Source organism: Numida meleagris, chromosome 17, assembly GCF_002078875.1.
Source record: "Numida meleagris isolate 19003 breed g44 Domestic line chromosome 17, NumMel1.0, whole genome shotgun sequence".
NCBI lineage: Eukaryota > Metazoa > Chordata > Aves > Galliformes > Numididae > Numida > Numida meleagris.
Genome location: NC_034425.1, coordinates 9,992,159 through 10,014,768, shown reverse-complemented (window position 1 = coordinate 10,014,768; position 22,610 = coordinate 9,992,159). Strand labels below are relative to the sequence as shown.

Genomic DNA, 22,610 nt, shown 5'->3' with positions numbered 1-22,610 from the left:
AGCGGCGCGGGTCAGGGAGCGCGCGGCGGGCGCTGGGCGGGTCCGGCAGGCGGCGCTCGCGGGTCGGCGCGCTTCCGGTCGGCGCGTGCGCGCGGCCCACGTGGTGGCACCATAGAGTACTGGCGGCGGGGGCCGCTCTAGGCGCGCCTCTCGGTGGTGCCCGCCGCGTTGCCATGGCGCCGGGCGCGCCGCTGGGCCGAGGGATGCAGGCGGGGGGTCGAGCGCCGCGGAAGCGGGAGGGCCGCGGGAGGAGCCGCGCCGCGTCCCCGTCCCCGTCGGGTACCCGACCCCGTCCCCTTCTTTTAACTGGGGGCCGCGCGTTGGGCGTATCGAGGGGAGGGCCCGAGCCGGGCTGGTTGCAGCCAAGGATAAAGCGAGGAGCGGCCCGCGCTGTTCCCCCGCCCGGCGCGGTGCGGGCCGCGGCTCGGGGTGCTGAGCGCTGGGTGCGGAGCTGTGTGCAGTGCGGTGCTGGGTGCGGTGCGGAGCGGTGCTGTGCGGTGCTGGGTGCGGCTCAGGGCGCCCCGCGGGCACCGCCGTTCTCCTCCCGTCCCGTCTGTGCTCCCCACGCGGGGCGGGGCGGCTCCCGGGCGCTCAGGCCGCTCCTCCTGCTGCGTTTCAGAGCCGAAGGAAAAGGCCCGGGAGCTCCGCGCCGCTCCCGCAGAGCCGCGCCCCGCGCTGTGCCCGCTGCGGGGAGGCGATGTCCGAGCGCTCGCCATTCAGTTGGAGGACCTGGAAAAAGTGCGTGTTTGTCCTGATAGGAAAAGCTGCCTTCGCCGAACGGGTCCCGCGGTGCACGTTTAGCAGAGGCTCCCGTGCGCGTATTTAAACCCAAACCCGCGGTCCGAGCTCCGTTCTCGTTCCCTTTGCCCCGCGCTGTCCGGGAGTTGCGCGGTTCCTCAGCGGAACGGGCTGCTCCCGGCGCGGTGCTTCAGCTCCGCGTTATCAGAGCGCTCGGCTCTGCCCTCGTGAGCTGCCCGCGTCCCCGAGGCGCGATGAGCACAGCTCGGGTCGCGCTGCCCCAATGGGAACGTTTGACATCAAGTGGCACAGTACGAAAGTATTGGGAAAGCAGTTTAAACTCCTTTCCCTGCCCCAGTTATCACGTGGAGTCAAGAGGTGCGAGGCAGTAACCAAACAGGCATCTCCACAGTCAGATGAAACAAAGAGCAGCGGCCTCGCATTGCACTGGGGAGGTGCAGGTTGGGCATCAGGAACAATTTCTTCTCCCATACAGCAGCGATGCACCGGCACAGGCTGCACAGGGAGCGGGGGATCCCCCCTGGGGTGCTGAGCACCCAGAGACGTGGCACTGAGGGACGTGGTCGGGGGGGTGGGTTGGGCTGAGTGGGGCTGGATGGCCTCAGAGGGCTCTTCCAACCCGAGTGATTCGGGGATTCTGTGCAGCGTGCCTCTGTGAGGAGGAGCAGCTGTGCTGGTAGGACCTCCCTGTGTGTCCCGGGGGGTCAGGAGGAATGAAGGTAAGTCGGTGCGTGGCTAATTGCCTGGTGACTGCGTGTTTCCTGCAGCTCCGTGCTCCGCGCCTGCCCCACGATGCTGGGAGAATTCCAGTTAGGAGGAAATTCCTCGTTCGGAAATACCAACCCAGAGAGACCAAAAAGAAAACTTGTCTGCTGGTAGCACGTCCGGCTTTCCCGAGGACACCCCGCGAACCACTGTGTTTCTCTGCTGGGGGTAAGCTTCATTTTACCTTTGATTTTTGGTTTTGTCAAGCCTAGATTTAGGGACCTTTCCTGGGGTTTGGTGTCTTTGTTGTAGGACCAACACTGGTGGGTGAGGGCTGTGAAGAAATTCTTCCTCATCATGTTTTGGGAAGTCTCCAGGAGTTCAGGATGGAAGCCTTGGCCAGAGGAAACGCTCAGGTGGGTTATAAAAATGCTTTTCCTGATGTGAATGTGACGTGTAAAACACGTCTTAATTTTTTCAGCACCTATCAAGAACAGGTCAGGCTTGGGGTGTGGTTTTCCCTTCCTCATCATACTCCGTGGGGAGGGCTTGCCTCCAGAGAAACTGCACCAGCAGGTTTTGAGGTCCCACGTGCAGGCGAAGGTCGTGCAGGGAAGACTTACAGAGGCTTCCTCTTCCGTTTGCTCTTCTGCTGATGGCATCAGGCTGGCGTGGGAGGAGCTGGGGCTGCAGTAATGTCGTTGCTTGAGTCCAGTTACTTGGCCAAATCTTTCCATTGTTTCTGAGTGTGTTCTTAGTGCCCCATCTTTGTACCTCTCCGAGTGGTCAGGCAAAGGTACTGCCAGTCTGAAGGATTCTATTCTCCTCCCATCTTCCATTTTTTGTTGCGTTGGCAGTGCGTGCATTGTGAGATCCGTTTTATTGTTTCATTTCTTTTCAGATAGCAGATTTTATTGAGGTTCCTCATAAACACGTCACTGCAGCCGTATTAAAAGAGGAACATGGAGGAGAGACAAGGAGAAAGTTTCATCAGACCCCACCGTCAGAGCACAAAGCTCTGCAGAACTGGCACCGTAATATGGCAATCAGGAAGAAGCAGGAGAGGTATCTAGGAGGTGAGAGGATCCGAGACCCTTTTCTGTGAAATTCTGCCTGCACCTGGGGCTGTTTGATGGCTCCACAACACACAGTAATGGCCAGAGCCAACCAGGGTCAGTCCTGTTGTCGCTGCCGCCTTCCCCAGTGCTCTCCAGGCTCCCCGTGCTGTGGGTGCTAGTGCCCGTGGTGGCCCTGCGGGGTGAGCTGCTGGTTCTGGCTGCGGAAGCACAGTAGACTTGATGGGGATGGTATTATTGAAATAGTAATTTGAAAACAGTAAAGGATGGGCCCAGGAGAAGTGCAGCACCTTTCATATTCCTCTACAGAAATTCTTCAGAAGCCAGAGAACGAGTTGCTGATGAGCATCTCAGAGGATTACAGACAAATCCAGGAAGAACGTGACCTCATTGACCGTAGTCTCCCTGCACTGTTTCCTGGAAAGGTGAGAGCCCCACTTCCTTTGCGTCCTGATTGCTGTGTTCTTGTGAAAGAGCTTAGGTACTGGTGCTGCGAATCACACCCGCGCAGATCTGCCTTCGGTACTTACCAAAGTCCTTCCCACTGAGTCCTTCAGCCTAGTATGCAAGCAGAGCTCTCAGTGATTTTGAAAATGAAAACATGAACTGTGCTGCCTGGGCTAGTCATGGGAAAGTGGTGGCTGCTTTGGCTCCTTCCAGCAGGCTGCTGTACAAGGGGTGGGCTGTTTCTTGGCTCTTCCCAGACAGACGTGCCGTGGGCATGGCACTGGGGATGTGCCACAATTGTCCCAGTGCCAGAAATCTGATAGTTTGAGTTTTAGGGAGTTCCATGGAGAGGGTGTATGGGTAAGTCAGGAGAATTATGGGAGTGTCTTTTGCTTTTTTTTTTTTTTTTTTCATTTATGGCACTGCGCATCTCTGAGGGTGTTGCTTGGAGCCTTGTTTCCCCCTAGGGCTACCGCGCAGGAAGCGAGTTCTGGAGCCAGCCCGAGCGCATCGGAGATGAGCTGACCGGCCTGACAATGACACTGACACGGAGAGAACAGGGCTGCCCAGAGCCAGTCACTCATGTGGGGAAGCCCCACACGATTCAGATGGAAACGGGTAAGAGAAGTGTGGAGGGAGCAGCAGGATGAGGTTGGCGCTCCCCGTAGGACAGAGGCTCACGTTATCGCGGTCCGTCCAGCAGCTGCAGCACAAGCTGCTTCCCAGTCTCCTTCGGTTGGGCCTCCAGTAAGCACAGGGGAAGCACAGGCTGCTACACGAGTGCTGCGCTGCTGTAATTGCTGTGGCACACCCTGGGTGCAGTGAAGCTCGTATTCGCAGGGCTGAGTGAAATGTACGTAGGCAAGTGGGTGAGTAGATGGTGAGCTCTTGTATGGGTGTTTCCACAGGTGTGAAGCCTCCAAAGAGGATCCCTTTCCGTCTAACCTGGGATAAGAGTCTTTTCCTGAAACGTCGGCGGCAGGAGCTAAAATCTATCCTAGAGGAATTAGATTTTCACAAGCCAGTAAGTCTAGAGCAGCAAGGATGTTCTTTACATCCCTCATCTCTTGTAAAGTGCCTTAGGGTAACGCAAAATAGCTAAAAACTGAATCTGGAAAAGCACTAGGAACCTAAAGCTTAGCTCTGCAGCACTTGTCTTGGAGGTTTCCACGTTGCCAGAGGGCCACAGCCATGAAGGAGATGTCTGGCCTGTCTGTGCGATTCGTGGACTGGGCTAGGGGCTTCAGAATGGGACCCTGAGCCAGCAGCTTGCAGCTACTAAGACCAAGAAGAGCAAGAAGAAGACCAAATACTGGTGTAGGACTTATATGTGCCTTACAGCAAAAGGAAGACAGGTTTACCCATGTGGAAGGTTTGCATCCAAGGTCTGAAGGCAGTTAGCCCATCCTAGGATTGCTATGAGGCTCAGAGTAGTTCCTTGCTCTCTCTCTCAGATGTTTGTTGGATATGTCTAGAAGCTCTTGTAGAAGTGAGATAGCTGAACTTCACTTTACTTGATTCAGTTGCTACATTTGTCCAGTATTTGGCTTATTTTCTATATAAAAAGAGAAGTTACGAGTTGGTCACTTTCCTGTATGTCCAGGATCTGGATGGCCTGGAGGTGATCGGTAAAGGGCAGCCTTCCACGTCTGTCTCAACACAGTCTGTTCCATCTTCCACCAGTTTTGAAGATTCTGAGACCTCGTAAGTTTTGAATGAAAATGGCAGCAATAAAGAATTTAGGGCACACACCATCAGTCTGTAGGGATCTCCTGAGCTGTTCTTATCCAGAGCAGAGAGGGGTCTCCGAAGGGGCGCGGTAGAAGGCATGTTCTGATATGAAAGTCACCAGATCTGGGAATCAGGCGTTTCCTTTCTGCCCTGGGGCCGAATGACAGAGGAGCAAGAATCGGAAAAGGTTTTGAGGCCTGTCCTGCAATGTTCCCTCCGTGTGGCTCTGGGCCGGGTGGGCGCTGCTCTGATCCATCTCCATCTGGTTGTCCCTTTGCTTCCATCGTTAATTTGCCTCTTTGCCCTGCCCTGTCCATCTGTAGCAGGCACCCTGGGACCTTTCCTTTGCTTCACTCACGTACCCTCAGCCTTCCTTAGGCAGGTGTCATTCTTCTCTTTATTGTCCTGTCCTCCATGTCAGTGACAAGTCTCTAGCTGGAGTTTGTTAACCACAGCTGCAGAGCTCTGTAAAGAGAGAGCTGTGTGGAAAAGCATTGGTCGGGATGATTTCTTACGGGGTCTCATAAATCAGCACAGCTTCTCCCACCTCTGAAAATGAGTTTCACTCCACAGAAACACTGTTGTTTTCTTTAGCAGCGACTCCTTAAAGGACCATCTCAGTGTGGTTCCAGAAACAGTACTGGGTCCATCTTTAGTCTTCTGTGGCCAGCCTGCACGTTGGATCAACTGCATCGCTTCTTGCAGGGTAATTGTGTGCTTCTTATTGTTTAGTTGGACTGAGCTTGCTTGAGTTCCCAAGTCCCAGCTGTACAATGAGTGTCACGCTCAGGATGGAGAATGGAGGATTTGTTCTGAACATCGTGGTGTCCCCACATTTGCTCCAGAGAGTTCTAGAAACAGAAGTGACTGCTCTGTGGTGTGGAGCTCCGATTCCCAGGAGCCCTCTGTGTAATAGCCACTTCCTTGGACCTGCCCTAAAAGTTCCCCCATGGAGGTTCAGCCCCTTGTTTGCAGTCTGGCTTCTGGCAAGATGGAGTAGAAATTATCTTTGTCCTTCTCTTTTTCCTTTTAGGATGAAGTTGGCATTGCTGCCAGGCTCACTTTTGAGACTGTGGCTGGTGAGAAAGCTGAAAGCTTCCTGACAGTGAGCAATGATGGCACAGCTGCTGTCTGGTATAACTGGAGGAGGGTTCTGCAGCAGATCCCTTCCAGAGAAACCACGAGGATGCGGATGCGGTGTTTTTACTTTGATGCCAGACCAGGTATGAGAACTGCTGATCTCTGAGACCTTTGTGCATAGACCATAGAGCAAATAGCCAGGAGTTATCTGGGGTGCTGTGACTCATGGCAGAGCGAGCCCTGGGTGGTTCTTAGCAAGCCGCCCGGTGTCAGCGCTGACTCACCCCGAACTAGGTGTGCGAGGCAGGTCCCTCTCGGGGGACTTTAAGGAAAGAAGGTTGCTCCTACTCTGAAGGTAGATGGGTGGAATACTGAGAAGTGAATCACCTTCTGATGGCAAACAGGGCATCATCTACCAGAGAGGGTGCTGAGTTCGCTGTCAAGGAAGCGTGCAGTGGGAGTAATACCAGTTCAGTAACACGGTGACTGGAGTAAATCCGGAAGAAGAAACATAGTTGGATGGGGTGTGCTAACCAGCCAGGCTAAGAGAGGGTCTCCTGAAGAGCTGAGGGTGCTCAGTGGGGGTGGAAAAGAGCTGGGTTAACCAGGTGGTTTCTTACAGACCGATACGTTTTCTCTCATTTCAGGTGTAATTCTGCCTGGAGAAACTAGAAAGTTTTTTTTCCTTTTCAAGTCTGAGAGAGCAGGCATTTTCAGCGAGTCCTGGGAGTTCAGGACGCATCCTCTGTTATTAGGAGGAGCTCTGCTGCAGGTGACCCTTTGGGGAATTGCTGTGTGTGAGGATAAATTGGCTGACCTCAGAGAAAAACTGGAGGTAACCAGGCGTGTAACTGGGTAAATGTGAGCTTTGAACTTAATATGCAAATAGAGGACAAGGGAGGGAGTGGAAGACACGGTATTTTTATTGCTATGCAATTAAGGCTGAGAGCGAGATAGTTATTTTCCGAACATCTGTACGTACGTAAGCAGGTCTGCTGAATAAAATGGAGGAATCCTGCAGCGCATTGTAATGTTGTTAATAAAGATGTGATTGTGCTGCCTAAACTGTACGCAGGGGCTCCTTCAAAAATGAATTTTCTATTTGTAGTGAACTCCCTTAGTTAGTGGGAATAGCGTCGTGTATCATACAGTATGATATTAGGTAGTAAATTGAAAATTACACTGCTTAGTTGAGTGGGGTTTACTGTTATTCTTGTCCTTGTAATCCTGCTTAACGCGTGTAGTTACTAGTGTGGGTGTGGATTTGCTGGTGTATTTGTATCTGGAGTGGGGACTCAGATGCGTTGTGCTGCGCTGCCGCAGGCTGGCCTGGCTGCTCGGGAGGGTGCTGCTATTGTGGAGGAGACTCTGAGGGACCTTCTTGTCCGAATTCGGACCCCAGAGCGCACCCCGTCTCCCGTGGATGCCTACGTGACAGAGGAGGAGTTGTTCCACAGGAGGAATCCCAAGGTGAGGTTTGCGGTTCGGTGGCTGCGCCGCTGAGATAGCAGGGAAGGGGAAGCTGCGGGGCTGCGCGCGCGGGGCGTCTGGGAGGCTGCCGTACCCGCCACGGTGGCTGTAACAGTTGGGTTTGTAGAGGACAGCTGTAACTCATTTCACTATTTACCCTTTCTCTGTTATCGAAGTTGCATTATCAGCATCAAGTGGTAGAGCAGCTGCATGACCTATGGAGACGGCACGTGACTGCTCCTTCAGGCTGCGGGGAGGAGGTGCCCTCCGACCAGGACAGCGCTCTGGAGGACGGGGGGTCCCGGGAGAGCGTCCTGGAGGCTCTCTCCGCTCAGAGCAGCACTACAGAGGTCTCGGGCTGGACGAACACGCTTGAAGTGACTCCGAGTCAAGTGACAAACGTGGGGGAGGAAGAACGCGGCCCCTCACCATGGAACTTCTCATTCGAGGACTTGAAGCAGGTGCTCACCCTGTTCCCTCCAGCGCAGTGACAACCCAGTGGTGGTTCCGTTTCCTCACAGCCTGGCATACCCCGGTGTGAGCCCACCCAGAGGTTTGCTTCCAGCGCTCTCTGAGTTAGAGGTGATTTACGGTGTGTGTTACAGAGAAGCACTGCAGTTCTGCTGACTGCACCCTCAGTGTTCTTGTAAAGAAATCCCCGAGAGAGGCCGTGGGGGCTGTTGTGTGCAGAAGAACAGAGAACCAGACAATGCGATGGATATTTTAAGCTCTTCCCCTGTTAGCTTTCTGTCATCTCAGAACTGAATGGGGAGGCTGGCCGATCCCACAGCCTCCTGTGGCTTCCCCGAGGGCTCTTCTCCGTGGAGAGTCCTTCTATTCACCAGAGCACTAAGGGGCAGTCACAACAGGCTGTGGATAGAACACAGACCTCCCCAGATGAAAGCAAGAGTGGTTGGGATTCTGTCCACACGGTTTTTCTACATTGCTCTCTTGGAAACCTCTCAGCTGCTTCTCTGCTGTTAGAAGAGTTCTCTGCTGTCAGGAGGCCTTCTGACGTGCTGGAATCCTGTCCCCCCAGTTGTGGAGGGACCTGCTGTGGGTGGGTCTAACTGGGACATCTGGGGAGCATGGGTCACTCATGCGCGTTGGGCCAAATCTCAGGCTGTGTCTGGGTGTGGAAGTGCCCAGTGCCAAGTGGTTTCAGACTGGCATCCAGGAAGAGAGCCGCAGTGTGCTCTGGTGAATTTGGGGTCCAGAGGGCTGGGAAGGAGGACTGAGAAGCTGTCCTTTGTCTCACATCAGGCTCTGAAGACGATCCCCCAGGAGGAGCAGCGAGAAGAAGCACTGACCCAGCTCAACAAGGCAGCGCTGGAGCTCTGTGCTGAGCAGAGAGCAACTCAGTCAGACCTTCTGCATCAAACCTGGTGTGTTGCCTTTGCAGGGTAAAGCTTGTAAATGTCTCGTGTGATCAGCAGCTTAGCATGCTCTGTTGCAAGTGTTGTGATTCAGAGTGCATATAATTATGTGAGGTCTAGAAGTCTTTTTTTGTGCCCTGCTTTCTTATAGGCTAATTGTAGCAGCTATCTAAGATCCAAATGCCGTTTCTTTCTGGAGATAAGTTTAGAATATTCCTGTAATTTTGGGGAGTATGCAGGGTTATTTCTGGCGAGATTATTCTAGGATATGTTGATGAAATCTTCGGGTAATTTTCTGTACCCTTTTACCAGATAACTTTATTCTCTGTTCTGTGCTCTGTCATTCACTGTGGCATATCAACAGCTGCCAGTTGCTTCTAAATTAGAAGGAGGCAGGTTCCTCCTGGAACAGAGATGGGTGCTGATTTACCAGCGTGCTATGTTGAATAGCAGGAGGCCTAGTTTCACAGTAGTATTTATGGGTCCGTGTGAGTCCGTTGATTTGCAAACCATTGACCTCGGGAGGTTCTCAGCCAGGGGAAGCAATGCAGTTTCCCTCTGTGCGGATTTCTAGATGTTAGGTGCCATTTCCTTGGTTTAGTTGGACAGAGCAGCTCCTAGCTGTAAGGTGCCTTCAGGCCTGGGCATAGGGTAAAACACGGTGGCCCTTTCCACCCCGAAATGCCCACTTGCTGTACTGTCTCCCTTCTGTTTCTGATGCTTTTCTCAGTCTCCAGCTGTGGCGTGAAGCAGTAGATGGGCTGGCGAGTCACTCTCTGAGGCTGAGGTCCCAGCTTGGCTTGCCTGAGAGGGACACCTGCATGGATGTTCTTCCTGAGGGAGGAGGTAAGTGGTGGCTTCAGCACTGCAGGCAGATGCCGGGGACTGCTGGCAAGCCAAAGAACTGGCTGAATTTCAGCTGAAATGGCAACTTCCTCAGTTTCCCCCCAAAGCTTTTATAAGAAGATGCATCAGAGAGAGCAGCGGTGTGTGATACAGTAATTGTGTTCTGAGGTTTGCTGTTTAAAAAAAATGCACGCAGAGGGAGGAAAATATAGGAAATAAGTACTTTAATTTTGCTGCATTTTAGTGCTGATTTTCACACTGACCAGACCAAAAAATTCTCTCATTTTTAGCTTTAGGTTTATAGACTTTATTCTGATGAATGTTTGAGACCTGTTGGTTCCTTATTTAAACAAAGTGCTCTTCAAAGCTGTTGCTTTTCAGTGCAGTATAGCTCAGATCAATAAGAAGAGGAAAATACATTGTGAAAATACTGTGTTTACGCTCCCTGAGTGCAGTGGGTCTGTCTTTCTGGGTGTAAAAGTGTTGCTTTTAGGAAACTGGGATTAGTTCTTTCTTCCCCTAAGAAGAAAGCAAGAAGGAAGAAAAGCAACCTATAAAAGGAGGAGAAGGCGACAAAACAACGGGGAGAAGAGAAGAGAGAACATCGGTTGGTGGTAAGGATAAAGAAGACAAAAAAAGAACAACGAAGACAGCTGGAAAAGAGAAAGAGGTGCGTGCTGGGATGCCTGTGGGAAACAGGGCATCGTGTTCTGCAGACAGCACGGTGCCTTGTGAGGCTGCGCATCCCGAGTTGGAGCTGATTTCCAGTCCGTGGCGTGTGCTGTACGGTCTGAACGGTTCTGAGCTGTGTCACTTCTTTTTTCCCAACCCTGTCCCTTGAATAGGAACGCCCAAGCAGCAGAAAGTCAAAAGTAAAAGAGAAGAAGAAGCTGAAATCTTTGGGCTCAGCAGAGAAAGAGGTAGCACAGCCTGCAGGAGCTGTAGCTACAGACACCATCGAGCCTCCTCAGGAGCAGGTGGACCCTATTCTTGGGGCGATGTACCAGGAGAAACTTTATGTCGAAGTGAGTCCGGCCAAAGTTTGTGCCTTCATTTCTGGCTTTTGTTCTTTGCTTATAAACTGACCCTGAGGCTTAGCTAGAGAGTTGAGTAAGCATTTTGTTAAACTAAAAAGCTGACATATGTGTGTCTGCAATTCTATAGCAAGGTAAGCGTGAGATGCAAGGTAAGATGTCCTCGATTCCGGCCTGGAACCTGTTAACATCAATCCAGCCATCACACAGCCACGTGCGGGATTTCTATCTGGGATGTCTTTCACATGCTTGCAGACTCTTGAGGGAACAGCAGAATTAATTGTATCTCAGATAATGTTAAACACACTTCATAGCCAGAAAAGCTATTACTAGAGCTAGGATCTGTGAGCACACAGCCACTTTCATGTGGTTGTGTGCGTGCCTGTACGCTTCTACACTCCCATGTTAGAACCCATCTCTCTGTTCTGTCTGTCTTGCCATCAGGATTTCATCACTCATTTTCACTGCAGGCGTCTTCTGTTAATTTTTGCTGCAGGTTTATGGGCTGTTGGATTCAATGGTGAGCAAGATGGTTTCTTTATTTGAAGAGCTAGAACAAAAAAACAGTGCTCTAAAGTGGGAGAGTGAAGCCCTTTGGAACTAGAAATAGGCTTAGTAAATAAAGAAATAGCCGTGTTTGCACAAGTGGATGTTCTTCTTTCTGAAGGGATGAAGCGGTTACAAATCCTGCAGTGCCTCTTTCCTGACGTGCTGTGCTGTGAGACTGTCCCGAGATCATCTGTTAGTGCCACAGGTGCTCACTTGCTAGGAAGAGACAAATCAAGAGGCGTTGTAGCCTCAGAAACCATAACGTCTAGAAAACACTGGCATTCCTGCTAAGGAGGAAGAACTTGAAGGTGCCAGTCAGCTCAAGAGTTGTGTTATTCTCTGTTCTTCAATCTGTGTTGTCTAGCAAGCGAGCAGAGGCTGCTCCTTGTACTCATGGGCCCAGGTACCAGAACTGTAGCTTAGGAAAATCCCTCTTGCTTCTGATCGTGGTCCTGGCTGCTTGTCCCGTCTCCTTGCAGGTCTTCCTGACAGCAGGGGCTCTGGGGCAGCATCTCTGTGAAAATGCACACTTCCACCTCACCCCTTCTTGGATACGTGCCTATTTCTTATGCTGATCTAGCTATCTCTTGCTATCCAGTTAATGAATCCGTGCCCAATTCGGAGTCAGCTCTTACTTGTTTACTTCCAAGACTCATCACTCTTGAATTGAAATGAGGAAATTTGTGCTACAACTACAGAGAGCAGGGTTGGGCCTGCGCTGGAGCCGCCCTTCCTGCCTCCACCAGCCTGCGGGTGCCCGTCACCTCTTTCTGACCAGGCTTCCTCGTGCATCACGGCTGGGCTGGAGCGTTCTCTGGGAACACAGCCGTCCTTACAGCTGGGGGCCGTGCAGCGGGGTTAGGTTGACGGGGCACACAGGTTTCCAAGGCAGGGCTGCGCGCAGGTGTCCCATTGCCAGGCGCCGTGTGGCGGTGCAGTGCTGCCTTCCTGCTCGAGCAGCCGGACAGCATTCCCCAGGGAGGCTTTGGCTCTGTGAAGAAATGACATCAGTGTGGATTATTAATTTAGGTTCATGATACCTTTGAGGTTCTTAGACAGCAGATGCATATCCGTGCTAAGCGTGACTGTTCCAGATTCTGCACATTGCTGCACGGTTACACCAGGCTTGTGCGCCTCCGGCAGTGCTGGTTTACATGGGGAACCACGCTGCCACGCGTAGTGCAGAACTCTTCCCTCTGCAGAGGTGCTTTCTTTTTGTTTCTCCTTTTAACTCATGTCTCTGGGGGAGCTGCTAATCTTCCCCTCGGCTCCCGGCAGCGCTATGTTAAGTGCAGCCCTTCGTGTTCCGAGACCTTTCCCTTAGCAGGGTGAGGAGAAGCACTTTGGCTTCTGTGGAAGGAAGGAGCCCCTTCTGTGGGCACTGAACCACAAAGGGAATGTCTCTGCTCAGCATTACTGCAGTGAGGATTTCAGCAACATTTTGAGAATTAGAAGGAAAAAGGCCCGAAGTTGGGGTGTGTCTCACAGACTCTGACAATAGCTCCTGCCTTCCTGGAGATCATTATCAGCCTGTGAGTATGCCCAGCTCACACAGCTCGAGCCATCTGTTTTCTAGACAGGAGGGAGTCTGCACGTAACAGAGATGTCGTGGTCGTCTCACAGACAGCACTGCTTGTATTGGGTGGTCTCACCCTAGAAGATGGGAAAGCCCATCCCCAGGACCCACGCCTCCAATCCAGCCTAGAGAAACCAGGCCCACCTCCATCTCTGCTTGCTGCAAAGCTTGTTGATAAACAGATAGTGGGGAATTGCCTTTGAATGGCAGAGCAGGGGAGAACATCACGTGCTGTTCTCTCTTCCCCTTCCCAGGGAGGAGCCAGGTGGCACAGGGCTGCTGGTGTGACATTTCTGCAAAGGAGAAGGAACACAAAGGTGGAACTCTGTGTGATGCTGGTGCTGCTCCTGCAGCCTTGCACGGGGACCTTCCTGGGGACAATGCATGGCCGGGCCAAGGGCTGGGTGCTGCAGGCATCCCCCAGCCAGCTCCGTTCTTGTCTTTCACACCGATTTGTGCAAGTTCCATGACTGGAAATGTGAAATTAGAGCTGCTTTCCAAAGGGCATTCTTAGAAACACGTACCCCTGCTGAGCTGTTTGTCTGTCTTTGGATGGAAGATGTGGGCAGTCCTGTGCTGCGAGGGCCGTGTCCCCGCCGTGTGAGGCCTAGCAGCAGGCCCGGCCCGCGCTGTTTGTGTTGGTGTTAATCATTTGTACAGTTCGCTGTGACACCGAGGTGAGTGACCTTCCTGCCTGTGTGAGCTGCAAACCAAAATCTGCACTCGTGGGGCCTGGTGACACCGTGACTGATTGAGGAGCTGGGAAGGAGGATTGCGGGAAAGCACCGCGCCTTTCCAGGGGCTCCACAGCTGCAGAGCAGCCAGCCTGCCCCAGGGCTCGCCACTGCCTGCAGCGGGGGCTGCAGCCCACCCAGCAAACCCTGTGCTGGAGCAGGGCTTGAAGGGCCACAAGTTGCGGCTTCTGCGTGGGGAGCAGGGACAGGGCCGACAGAAGAGCCAGGGGCCGGGCAGCGCCTTGTGGGAAGCCTTCCTGCTCGGGCTGACTCGTCCGGGTTGACCTGGAGGAGGGTTTGGGTGCTGGAAGCGCTGTGATGCTTGATGCGCATTCAGCTCGTGCAGCCAAACCCTGCTGGGAGAGCCAGCTAACGCGGTGTGCGCAGCCCCCGGCAGCACGTGGCTCCGCTGTCCTCTCCGTGCCACCCAGGGCAGCAGCCTCAGCGCCCGGGGCGAGCTGCGTCTCTGCTGTGCACCATGTGCGCTGCGATAAAGGCAGACCCCCTCCAGAATGCCCCAGCACCCAGGAAAGCTTCCTATTATGGAAAATGTCAGCGACATTAAAGAGATTATATATATCCATAATACTTGAAGGCCTGTCGCTGATTAAAATGGAAGGCAGAGGCCGGGAGAGCGGGGGTGGCACTGAAGCGATCGAGAGACACGACTTATTTTGTAATGTCATCTGATGCCTCCCTCTCCCCCAGCCGGGCTCCGGGAGCTGCTCGGGGCAGGAGAAGAATCCGCTCCAAATTTAGATCCGGGCAGAAATTGCAATGAACTCGGATTGCGCGGCGGCCTTGGGTACCAGCGCGGGAGCTGCATTGCTGGGCGGGGGGGGAGAAGGGGCAGCATCATTCGGAGCACATCCGAGCGCGGGGATGGCGGCTCTCTGTCTAAAAATAATGGGAGAAAAAAAAAAAAAAGCAAGAAGCGAGCAGCGCCTGGCTGGCTGCCAGGAGGGGCAGTGACGGAGCATTCCAGCATCCCCGCCTCCCGCATGCGGCGGGCAGGGGCTCGGCGCCGCATCCCCGCGGCCCGCAGCGCACCGGGGGGGGCTGAGCGCGGCTGCCCGGGGCCGGCGGGGGCCGGGCCGGGGCTCGGGCGGCCCCGAAGGGGTTAAGGCTGCGCGGCCGGACCTGCCCAGCCAGCCCGGCGGGTCGGCGGCGCGCGGCGGGCAGCGGGAGGGCTGCGGCCGCCTCCAGCGCTCCCACCGGCACCGGGGGAACGGCGGCGGCACGGCGGGGCCGCGCTCCGCGTAGGTAAGCGGGGGGAGGAAGGGCGGGGGGACGGAGGGAGGAAGGTTCTGGACGCGGGAGCTCCGCGGGTGGCGGAGGGCCGGGCCCGCGGTTCCCGGAGTGCCGCCGGCACCGGGGGTGGCTGCGGTCCCCTACGGGCTCCCGGAGCTCGGGGCCGGGCCGGGCCGCTCCCTCCATTTCGTGCGCCGCTCTTCCCGGCCCTGCACCTGATTAAAGATTAAGCGAAGCCTTCCCTTCCTCCCCGCTCCCTGCCATGTTCCCCGGCCTCCCCGGCTCGCTTCCCCCTCTGCCCTTTCCTCCTTCTCCCCTCGCTGTCCCCTTCCTCCCCGCTCCCTTTTCCCCCCTCCCTTCCACCCCCGGCCGCATTCCCCCACCTCTGCTTCACCTCCGCAGTCCCTGTGCCGGGACGCAGCGATGGGGACCTGTCCCCGGCCCCAGCGTCCTTCTCCCACCTGGCAGCCCCGAGCTCAAGGTCACTGCAGTAATTCCATATGCGCTGCCGCCTTATCTCCGCACAGCTTCTATTTCACTGCCTTTATATTCTGGTGGACGCTGTGCCGGACAAAACCTTCTCTTCTTTGCAGCGCTTCTGCCGGGGCCGCGCTCTTCCACCCCCATCCCAGCCCCATCTCCATCTCTTCCCATGCAGATCTCTCAGGAAGGTCGGCCAGGTCTACCTGGCCCAGGTTCCCAGCCCGATCCCGTGGCGCTGGGGCCGTGCCAGGCCCTGGGACCTGTTGGTGGCAGGAGGGGACGTCCTGCACCAGAGCACTGGGCTTTGCTGGGCCGGCGGCGCGGCTTTATCTCTCCCTGAGCGTTGGCAGAAAGCACAGTGCAGGTCCAAGTCCTGGAGGACTTTGCCGCACCACCGCCCTCGGCTCGAAGCGTTCCCGCGCCAGGCGAGCGGGATCCAAAGGCCGCGCTGCCAGCAGCTCTGCGGAAGGGAATCGGGGCCGGGAAGTGTCGGGAGAGAAACTTCAGCCGCCCGCGAGCGTGGCAGAGCCGGGGTCTGACTCACGGGGACGGCAGCAGCGGAGCTGCGGGGCTGGAGGTGCCGGACCGGTTGTGTGGGTGCGTGGCTCGTGGGCACGGCCCCGGTGCAGCTCCGCGGTGTCTGGAGCCGGGAGAGCCCAGTGCTGGCGGCCGCGGTGCGGGGAGGTGCTGGTGACCCAGGCGGGCGTTGGGACGGGCGCTGGTTATTGCTCTGTGTGTGCAGCTGTGCTGGGGAGATAGGCCGGGCCCGCCAGCTTATCGCAGAACTGCCGGTGAGTTTTGGTGTGGATGCGTGTGGGGCTCCAGCCTGCTGCCGGCAGCCCCTGCCTCTTGGCTTTGCTGATCCCAGGGATCAGATGGGGATCGTGGTGCTCTGTCACCCGGCGGCTGAGGGGTCAGGCAAGCGTGGAGCAGGGAACAGAGCTGTAATGGGGCCAGGAGGAGCGGGCTCAGCACAGCCACATGGTTTTGCAGCCTCCTCGCCCAGCCCGCGAGGGAAGGGCACTTCCCAGCAGGGAGGGACCGGGGCAGCTCCTGGTGCTGACACGGGAAGGATCCTCGGTGACAGCCGGCAGGGACAGGGTGCCTCCGGGGCACTGCTGAAAGCCATACCGGTGCAGGTCACCAGGAGCCTCGCTGCCACGTTGCAGCAGCAGCCTCCCAGGTGCAGAGGAGGCTCAGGCATGACCTGGGGTTTTGAGAAGGCTTTCTGTTATCTGCCGTTTGCTGGAGGATAGCGCTCTGAGGTGGGGACCCTGTGGTTCCTTCTCAGGAACAAAATGGCCACGTTTACTCAGAGAAATGACCCAGGTGGCTGCAGGTGCCGGTAGGTCAGGGCAGGCTCAGGGTCATGCTGGGGTTGGTTTTTGTGTGGTGCATTCTGGGCAGCACTGGGAGCCTGGAAACCACACTAGGGCTGCGGGCAGTGCTGGGGGCTGCGTGGGGCTGGGGCCTGGAGGCAGCATGGGGCTGGAGGAGGGAGCTGCCATTTTCAGGTGGGTGCTTCTAGCAGCAGAAGCGCCTGGTGAAAGCTCATCCAAATGTTGCTGAATCTGAAGCCAAATCTCTTGGCAGCTCTGCAGTGCTAGGTATTGGTTTTCTGTACGATTCTTTCCCATCCTGCATCCCGCCTGCTTTTGGTGAGCACGAGCAGCTCACTCCGTGGCAGTGGGCACTTCCACCTTGAGAAGTGCCCGAGGTGCTTTGGGACGGGGCTCTGGTGCCTGGAGCGGTGCTGAGGTGTCCCCATTCCCCCCTGCAGACACCGGTGAGACCGTGAGCGCCCGCAGTCAGCGGGTCCTGGGCACCGCGCAAAGATGACCACCTCGGCCCTGCGCCGGCAGGTGAAGAACATCGTGCATAACTACTCAGAGGCGGAGATCAAGGTGCGAGAGGCCACCTCCAATGACCCCTGGGGGCCCCCCAGCTCCCTGATGTCGGAGATCGCGGACCTCACCTTCAACACGGTGGCCTTTGCTGAGGTCATGGGTATGATCTGGCGACGGCTGAACGACAGCGGCAAGAACTGGCGCCACGTGTACAAAGCCCTCACCCTGCTGGACTACCTCATCAAAACCGGCTCCGAGAAGGTGACCCACCAGTGCCGGGAGAACCTTTACACCATCCAGACGCTGAAGGACTTCCAGTACGTGGACCGTGACGGCAAGGACCAGGGCATCAACATCCGGGAGAAGGTGAAGCAGGTGATGGCGCTGCTGAAGGACGAGGAGCGGCTGAAGCAGGAGCGGGCGCACGCGCTGCAGACAAAGGAGCGCATGGCCCTCGAGGGCATGGGCAGCGGCAGCCACCAGTCCACCTACGGCCGCCGTGCATCGCCCTATGGGGACGACTACGGCCGGACACGGGGCTCACCCTCCTCCTTCAACTGTGAGTCCTGCCCTGGGGGGCTGGTGGGGAGGAGGCTGCGCTGGGTTCGCTGCACCCACCCGGTGCCCATCGCTCCCTCCACTTTCTGGGAGGTGATGGCGATGCGCAGCTGCAGCATGCAGCCATAAACCCGTGGCTCATTTGAGATTGTAAGCATTTATGCCAGGGTACGTCCCTTTGGGAGACCACATTCTGGAGCTGCAGAGGTGGATGGGGTTGGGGGAGGCTGACAGGTGGCTGAGCTGCTCCCCAAAGTCCCAGTGCCGCTTCTTCACCTGCTCTTCTTTTCTCTCCTAGCATCTTCCTCGTCCCCCCGGTTTGCCTCCGACCTGGAGCAAGCACGTCCCCAGACGACGGGTGAGGAGGAGCTGCAGCTGCAGCTTGCCCTGGCCATGAGTCGGGAGGAGGCTGAGAAGGTAGGGCGGTGGGGCGGGGCCTGCCCCGTACCCAGGGGTTTGGCCATTATGGAGAAGGGCTGGCTTGGGGCTGCCCGAGGCCTGTGCACTGACCCGCAACTGCACTGGGCTGCTCACACTGTGCCTGCATCCCAATCACAGCAGGCATGGAGGCAGCACCATGGTTGAGACACAGGCACGTGCACTTCTCCTGGACCCTGGGGTGGCCTGGAATGGGGGGGTGGGGGGGGGGCGGTCCTTCTTCATTCACCAAACCTGGCTGACTTCCACCGAGGGCTTCTGGTCCTAGGTCACTCATTTGTGTCGCCTTTGTCAGAGGCCGTTTGTGCAGGGGACGAGCTGCCTCTGCCCATGGCTGCTCCTTTCAAGCAGGAGGAGGTGAGCAGGGATGTGGGCAGCCAACAAGCCGTGGCCTCAACTGCAAAGCCTCCTCCAGGCCCATCCCCTCTGCTGTCTGCTCCATGGCCCCGTTTCCTTGGGGACAGATTATCTGCACGCCGGCTGAGATTGCCGCTGGCTGGCACAGTCTGTGTGGAGCACACGGGGACGGCCGGGCACACAAAGGACGCAGTCGCCAGCGGGCGTCCCCACACGTGGGCAGCGTCCTTGGGCAGACAGCACCGTGTCCTCAGTCCTGCTGGACTAGGAGACATACTTCTGGCACAGCACTTAGCACTGCCCGCTTCCCCTGCCTGGTGGCTCTTTTGGAGACTGAACAGCATGTGTGTATCCCTATTTCTGTCCTGGAAATGCAGTATTTATAGCTTCCACATTCTGCTGTAGGAACATGCTCTTGAAAGCACTGCCTGTTGGAGACCACCTGGGCTGTGCACATTCCCGCACGCGTGTACAGCCGTGCACGCACGCACACCCCCACGGATGAGCATCACGGGGCGGCGATCAGGGCTGCCATGGCGCTACGGGGATGAACCCTCCCCAAGAGCTGCCTTGGCTGTGAGCTTCTGTATGGGGCAGACCCTGAGCCCGGGTTGCTCAGGGCTCCCAGCGCTGGGCTCTGCAGCAAGCTGCGGGCATGCGCGAGGCAGGTGAGGGGCCGCAGGGCGCTGGCGGCGAGGATGGCAACCACCAAGCCGCTCTGCAAGCGGAGGTCCAGCTGAAATTTCACCCCATTTCCTCTGTTGGCAGAAGCCACTTCCTCCAATTTCCAGTACAGATGAAGAAAGGCAATTGCAGCTAGCGCTCGCGCTGAGCAAAGAGGAGCATGAGAAGGTACCTGTGCCCTGCAGCCCTGGGCGCTCCCATCTCTTGCACTTGGGCTTCTCTCTGCCTCGTGCAGTGGCCCCGCTGCCGGCAGCACTCTCGCGCTCGCTTTGCTTTCACTGCCGTGGGGCTGCTCGCTGTGCGCTCTCCCGGAGGGCTCGGCCCGGAGGAGCCCTCTGCTCGGACGCTGGGACTTCTGGGGGATGCGGTGGCAGCTCCTGCGCTGGGTCTGTCTCCTGGAGAAGGCTCTTGCTGTGGGGCTGCTGATGCCCACAGCCCTGTCCCTTGTTCCTGCAGGAGGTGAGGGCGTGGCAAGGGGAGAACTCCCTGCTGCAGAGAGCCTTGGAGGAGACTGCCCAAGGTGGGGAGGAAGAGGAGGAAGAGGATAAGATGAAGAAAAGCCAGGTGAAGCACCAGGGGCCCAGATGACTGCACATGCAGCCTCCTAAGTGATGCTAGTGATGCTGTGGCCCTGGGCTGGGCTCTCAAGTCTGCCCTGGGCTCCTCTCACTTCTTTATTCCCTTTCTGTTCACAGTCCTCTATCCTGGAGCTGGCAGATATATTTGGGCCGGCACCAGCCCCTTCCAGCCACACATCTGCTGACCCATGGGATATGCCAGGTGGGGGCTGCTGAAGCTTGGGGCGGCGGCACAGTCCTCTCCCCACCTCTGTCCCTGCCCAGTTCCCAAATGTTCCACAACAAAGACCTTTGGCCTCTCCTCCCTTCACTGCCCTGTCCTTTGCATATCTGGGTGATGATGCTGGTGGGAATCCACAGTCCCCAAGCGCATCCCTGATATGTGGCATTCTCTTATCTGTGGTCTCCTTTCTCTTTTCAGATATGAAACCCAAAGCGGAGCCAGCAGCCTGGACTGGCACAGCAGACCCCTGGGTGCCAGTGCTAGCCAGCAGCGGGGAGCCCGTGCCCCAGGCGAGCGCCACATCCCAGCAAACCGCTGCTGGGCCCTGGGATTTCCCCCCCACCTCTGCTGATCCATGGGGGAAAGCACCCGCCTCGTCTGGCTTCTCCCCTGCAGACCCTTGGACAACCACGTCCCCACCGGCCCAGGGCTCCGGCGCTACGCCGGCCGCTGACCCTTGGGCTGCTGTGGCTGAGCCTAACCCTGGTAAGCAGCTTGGGTGGTGACAGGGTTTTGCTAGGGACCACACGCTATGCTGGCTGGCCCTGACATCGCAGGTGCCCCCCCCTTCTCCTGCAGCCAGCTCTGCCCTCCCGCAGGACCTCCTCTCGCTCCTTGGCATGCTGAAGACTTCAGGGAACCTTTCAGTTCTAGTGCAAGCTAGCCAGGCTGCTGTAATTAATGTAGCACAGTCAGTGAAGCCCTCCCAGAGGAGTGCTCTTGCAGTGGGGTGATGTCCCCTCGTGATACCTATGGGCTTTGCCCCCCTCAGAACAGACCGAGACAGGACGGTTGGTGTCTGCAGGTGCTGCGCTGCAGATGGGGGCTGTTTATACGAGCAACCTGCATTTCTGAGCCTGGTGCTGCTCTCGCTTCCTCCTTGGCTACTTCCTCCCACCTCGCAGCAGTCCCTTGTCCACTGCCCACAATGCACAGGGAGTTGCCCAGACTTCTGGTCCTTAGGAGCAAGAGCATAACCAGACCTGGGTGTAAGCGCTGGTCTTTAAACCATCACCTCGTGCATTTTCCCTCCTGGCTGTGCTGCCTGGGGGCGTTTTCCGCTCAAGACCAAGCTCCTGCTCTGGCCCATCCCTGTCTCTCTGGGCTGGCGCGTGCACCGACTGCAGCCCTGCACCCCTCCCACCCCTTGCTCCCCTCCTCGAGTCTCACCTCTTCCCCCCAGCTTCAGGGGGGGATGCTTTCGACCTGTTTGCAAAACAACCCGAGGCAGCTGAGCAGCCGGAGCCGGAGCGTTCACAGCCGCCCTCCTCGGCGAAGTCCAGCAGCCCCGCCGGTAAGCGGGGGCACAGGGCCGGTGCGGGCAGGCGGTGACGTTCCTCCGTCCCTGTCCCTGCTGGTGGTTCCATGGCCAGCCGGGAGCTGCTCCCCCGTTTGTGCATGGCTCCTCGCTGGCGTGGCCCAAGGTTGTCCCGCGTGCGCACCGCAGCCTGTGGGGTGACAAGGGGATGTCTTCAGTGCCCGCTCCCCGGGCCTGCTCGCGGCCGTACCCCCGCAGCCTTGCTGACGCAGCCCTCTCCCCCGCCGCAGAGCTGGACCCCTTCGGCGACCTGTTCCCCGGCCCCAAGCAGGACGCGGCGAAGAGCTTTGACCTCGCTAACCTGGCGGACTCGCTGCCCGAATCCTGCAAGGAGCGGAAGGACTGTAAAACCCCCGAGGCCTTCCTCGGCCCCGCCGCCTCCTCGCTGGTCAACCTGGACTCGCTGGTGGCACCGCCGCAGGCCGCCAAGACGCGCAACCCCTTCCTCTCGGGTAGGGGCCGGGGCCGGGGCCGAGCCGCGGGGTGGGAGCGGGGCGCGGGGCCGAGGGCTCAGCGGCCGCCCTGACGCTCCGCGTGTCTTCCCGCAGGCCTGAGCACGCCGTCCCCCACCAACCCCTTCAGCCTGGCCGAGCAGCCCAAGCCCACGCTCAACCAGATGCGGACCGGCTCCCCGGTGCCCGGCCTGCCCGCCAACGCCATGACGTACAGCACCTCGCTGCCGCTGCCGCTCAGCAGCGTCCCCGCCGCCCTGCCCGCCTCCGCCAGTGCCTTCCCGCAGGCGGGGGCCGGGCCGTTCCCCGAGCTGCCCGGCGCTTTGCCGCAGCCTCTGCTGCCGCTGAGCGGCCCCCCGGCCCCCCCGGCCTCGCAGGGCGGGCTCAACCCTTTCCTCTGAGCGCTGCGGGCCGGCAGCACGCGCAGCTCTCGCCCCTTCCCGGCCGTTCTCCCGGCGCTCCCTTCCCCGCGCACGCCGCCGGGGACGCCGGCACGAGCCGGGGCCGTGCCCCGAGGGACCGCGGGCCGCGGCTTCGGGACCGCCCGCTCTGAGCACGGCGCCTCAGTACGGGGCTGGGGCGGACGGAGAGCTGCCTCCCGTTCGCTCCTCTTCCCTGGAAACGCTCTGTTCCCCCCTAACGCGCTGCCCTCGCCCGGGGGCTCCCGCCTGGATCGCGCTCTCCCCGCTCTGGATGTTTCTCCGCTTGGGCACCGCGTCCCCGCTCTCCAGCCCGGGTTGGCCCCGGCTGCGTCCCCGTCACGGACCCCCGCGCCCCCGGACCCCGTGCAGAGCCCGGGCCGGGCCCTCAGCCCCACGGGGAGCAGCGCCCGGTGCCGGAGGCAGCGCGGCTCGGGGTGGGGGGGGGGCTCGGGGGGAGGCGGGCGTGACGTTAGCGCTTCAGCGCCTGCACCCGGCTGCACTGCTCCGCGCGGCGGCGCCGCTCCGGGCCCGGAGCCGCGGCGGCCGTACCGGCACCGGGAACCGTGAACTGACCGCAACAATAAAGTACTGGAACGGAAGCCGCGTGCCGCCTCCT

The 22,610-nt window shown here is 57.9% G+C and overlaps 2 protein-coding genes across 7 annotated transcripts; both read left to right on the top strand.

Moving 5' to 3' along the window:
* Nucleotides 31–13,971, top strand: MYCBPAP (MYCBP associated protein). 3 transcript variants are annotated; one of them, XM_021414896.1, is made up of 19 exons: nt 31–279; nt 620–738; nt 1,527–1,692; nt 1,777–1,880; nt 2,366–2,540; nt 2,850–2,965; nt 3,455–3,605; nt 3,896–4,011; nt 4,591–4,691; nt 5,316–5,424; nt 5,752–5,941; nt 6,446–6,633; nt 7,122–7,268; nt 7,445–7,729; nt 8,532–8,653; nt 9,375–9,490; nt 10,015–10,160; nt 10,336–10,515; nt 12,904–13,969. In XM_021414896.1, exons 1-19 carry the CDS (start codon nt 174–176, stop codon nt 13,117–13,119), a joined length of 2,853 nt encoding a protein of 950 aa, XP_021270571.1. In that variant the 5' UTR covers nt 31–173; the 3' UTR covers nt 13,120–13,969. The 3 variants fall into 3 exon arrangements, with proteins under 3 accessions (XP_021270571.1, XP_021270570.1, XP_021270573.1); XM_021414895.1 differs by having other exon boundaries at nt 5,313–5,424; XM_021414898.1 differs by lacking the exons at nt 31–279; nt 620–738 and adding an exon at nt 757–1,199 and having other exon boundaries at nt 5,313–5,424; nt 12,904–13,971.
* On the top strand, nt 14,497–22,593 carry EPN3 (epsin 3). 4 transcript variants are annotated; one of them, XM_021414900.1, is made up of 10 exons: nt 14,497–14,646; nt 16,898–17,523; nt 17,821–17,939; nt 19,086–19,169; nt 19,458–19,565; nt 19,697–19,781; nt 20,001–20,288; nt 20,986–21,096; nt 21,351–21,572; nt 21,669–22,593. In XM_021414900.1, exons 2-10 carry the CDS (start codon nt 16,953–16,955, stop codon nt 21,971–21,973), a joined length of 1,893 nt encoding a protein of 630 aa, XP_021270575.1. In that variant the 5' UTR covers nt 14,497–14,646; nt 16,898–16,952; the 3' UTR covers nt 21,974–22,593. The 4 variants fall into 4 exon arrangements, with proteins under 4 accessions (XP_021270575.1, XP_021270577.1, XP_021270578.1 ...); XM_021414901.1 differs by lacking the exon at nt 14,497–14,646 and adding an exon at nt 15,351–15,714; XM_021414902.1 differs by lacking the exon at nt 19,086–19,169.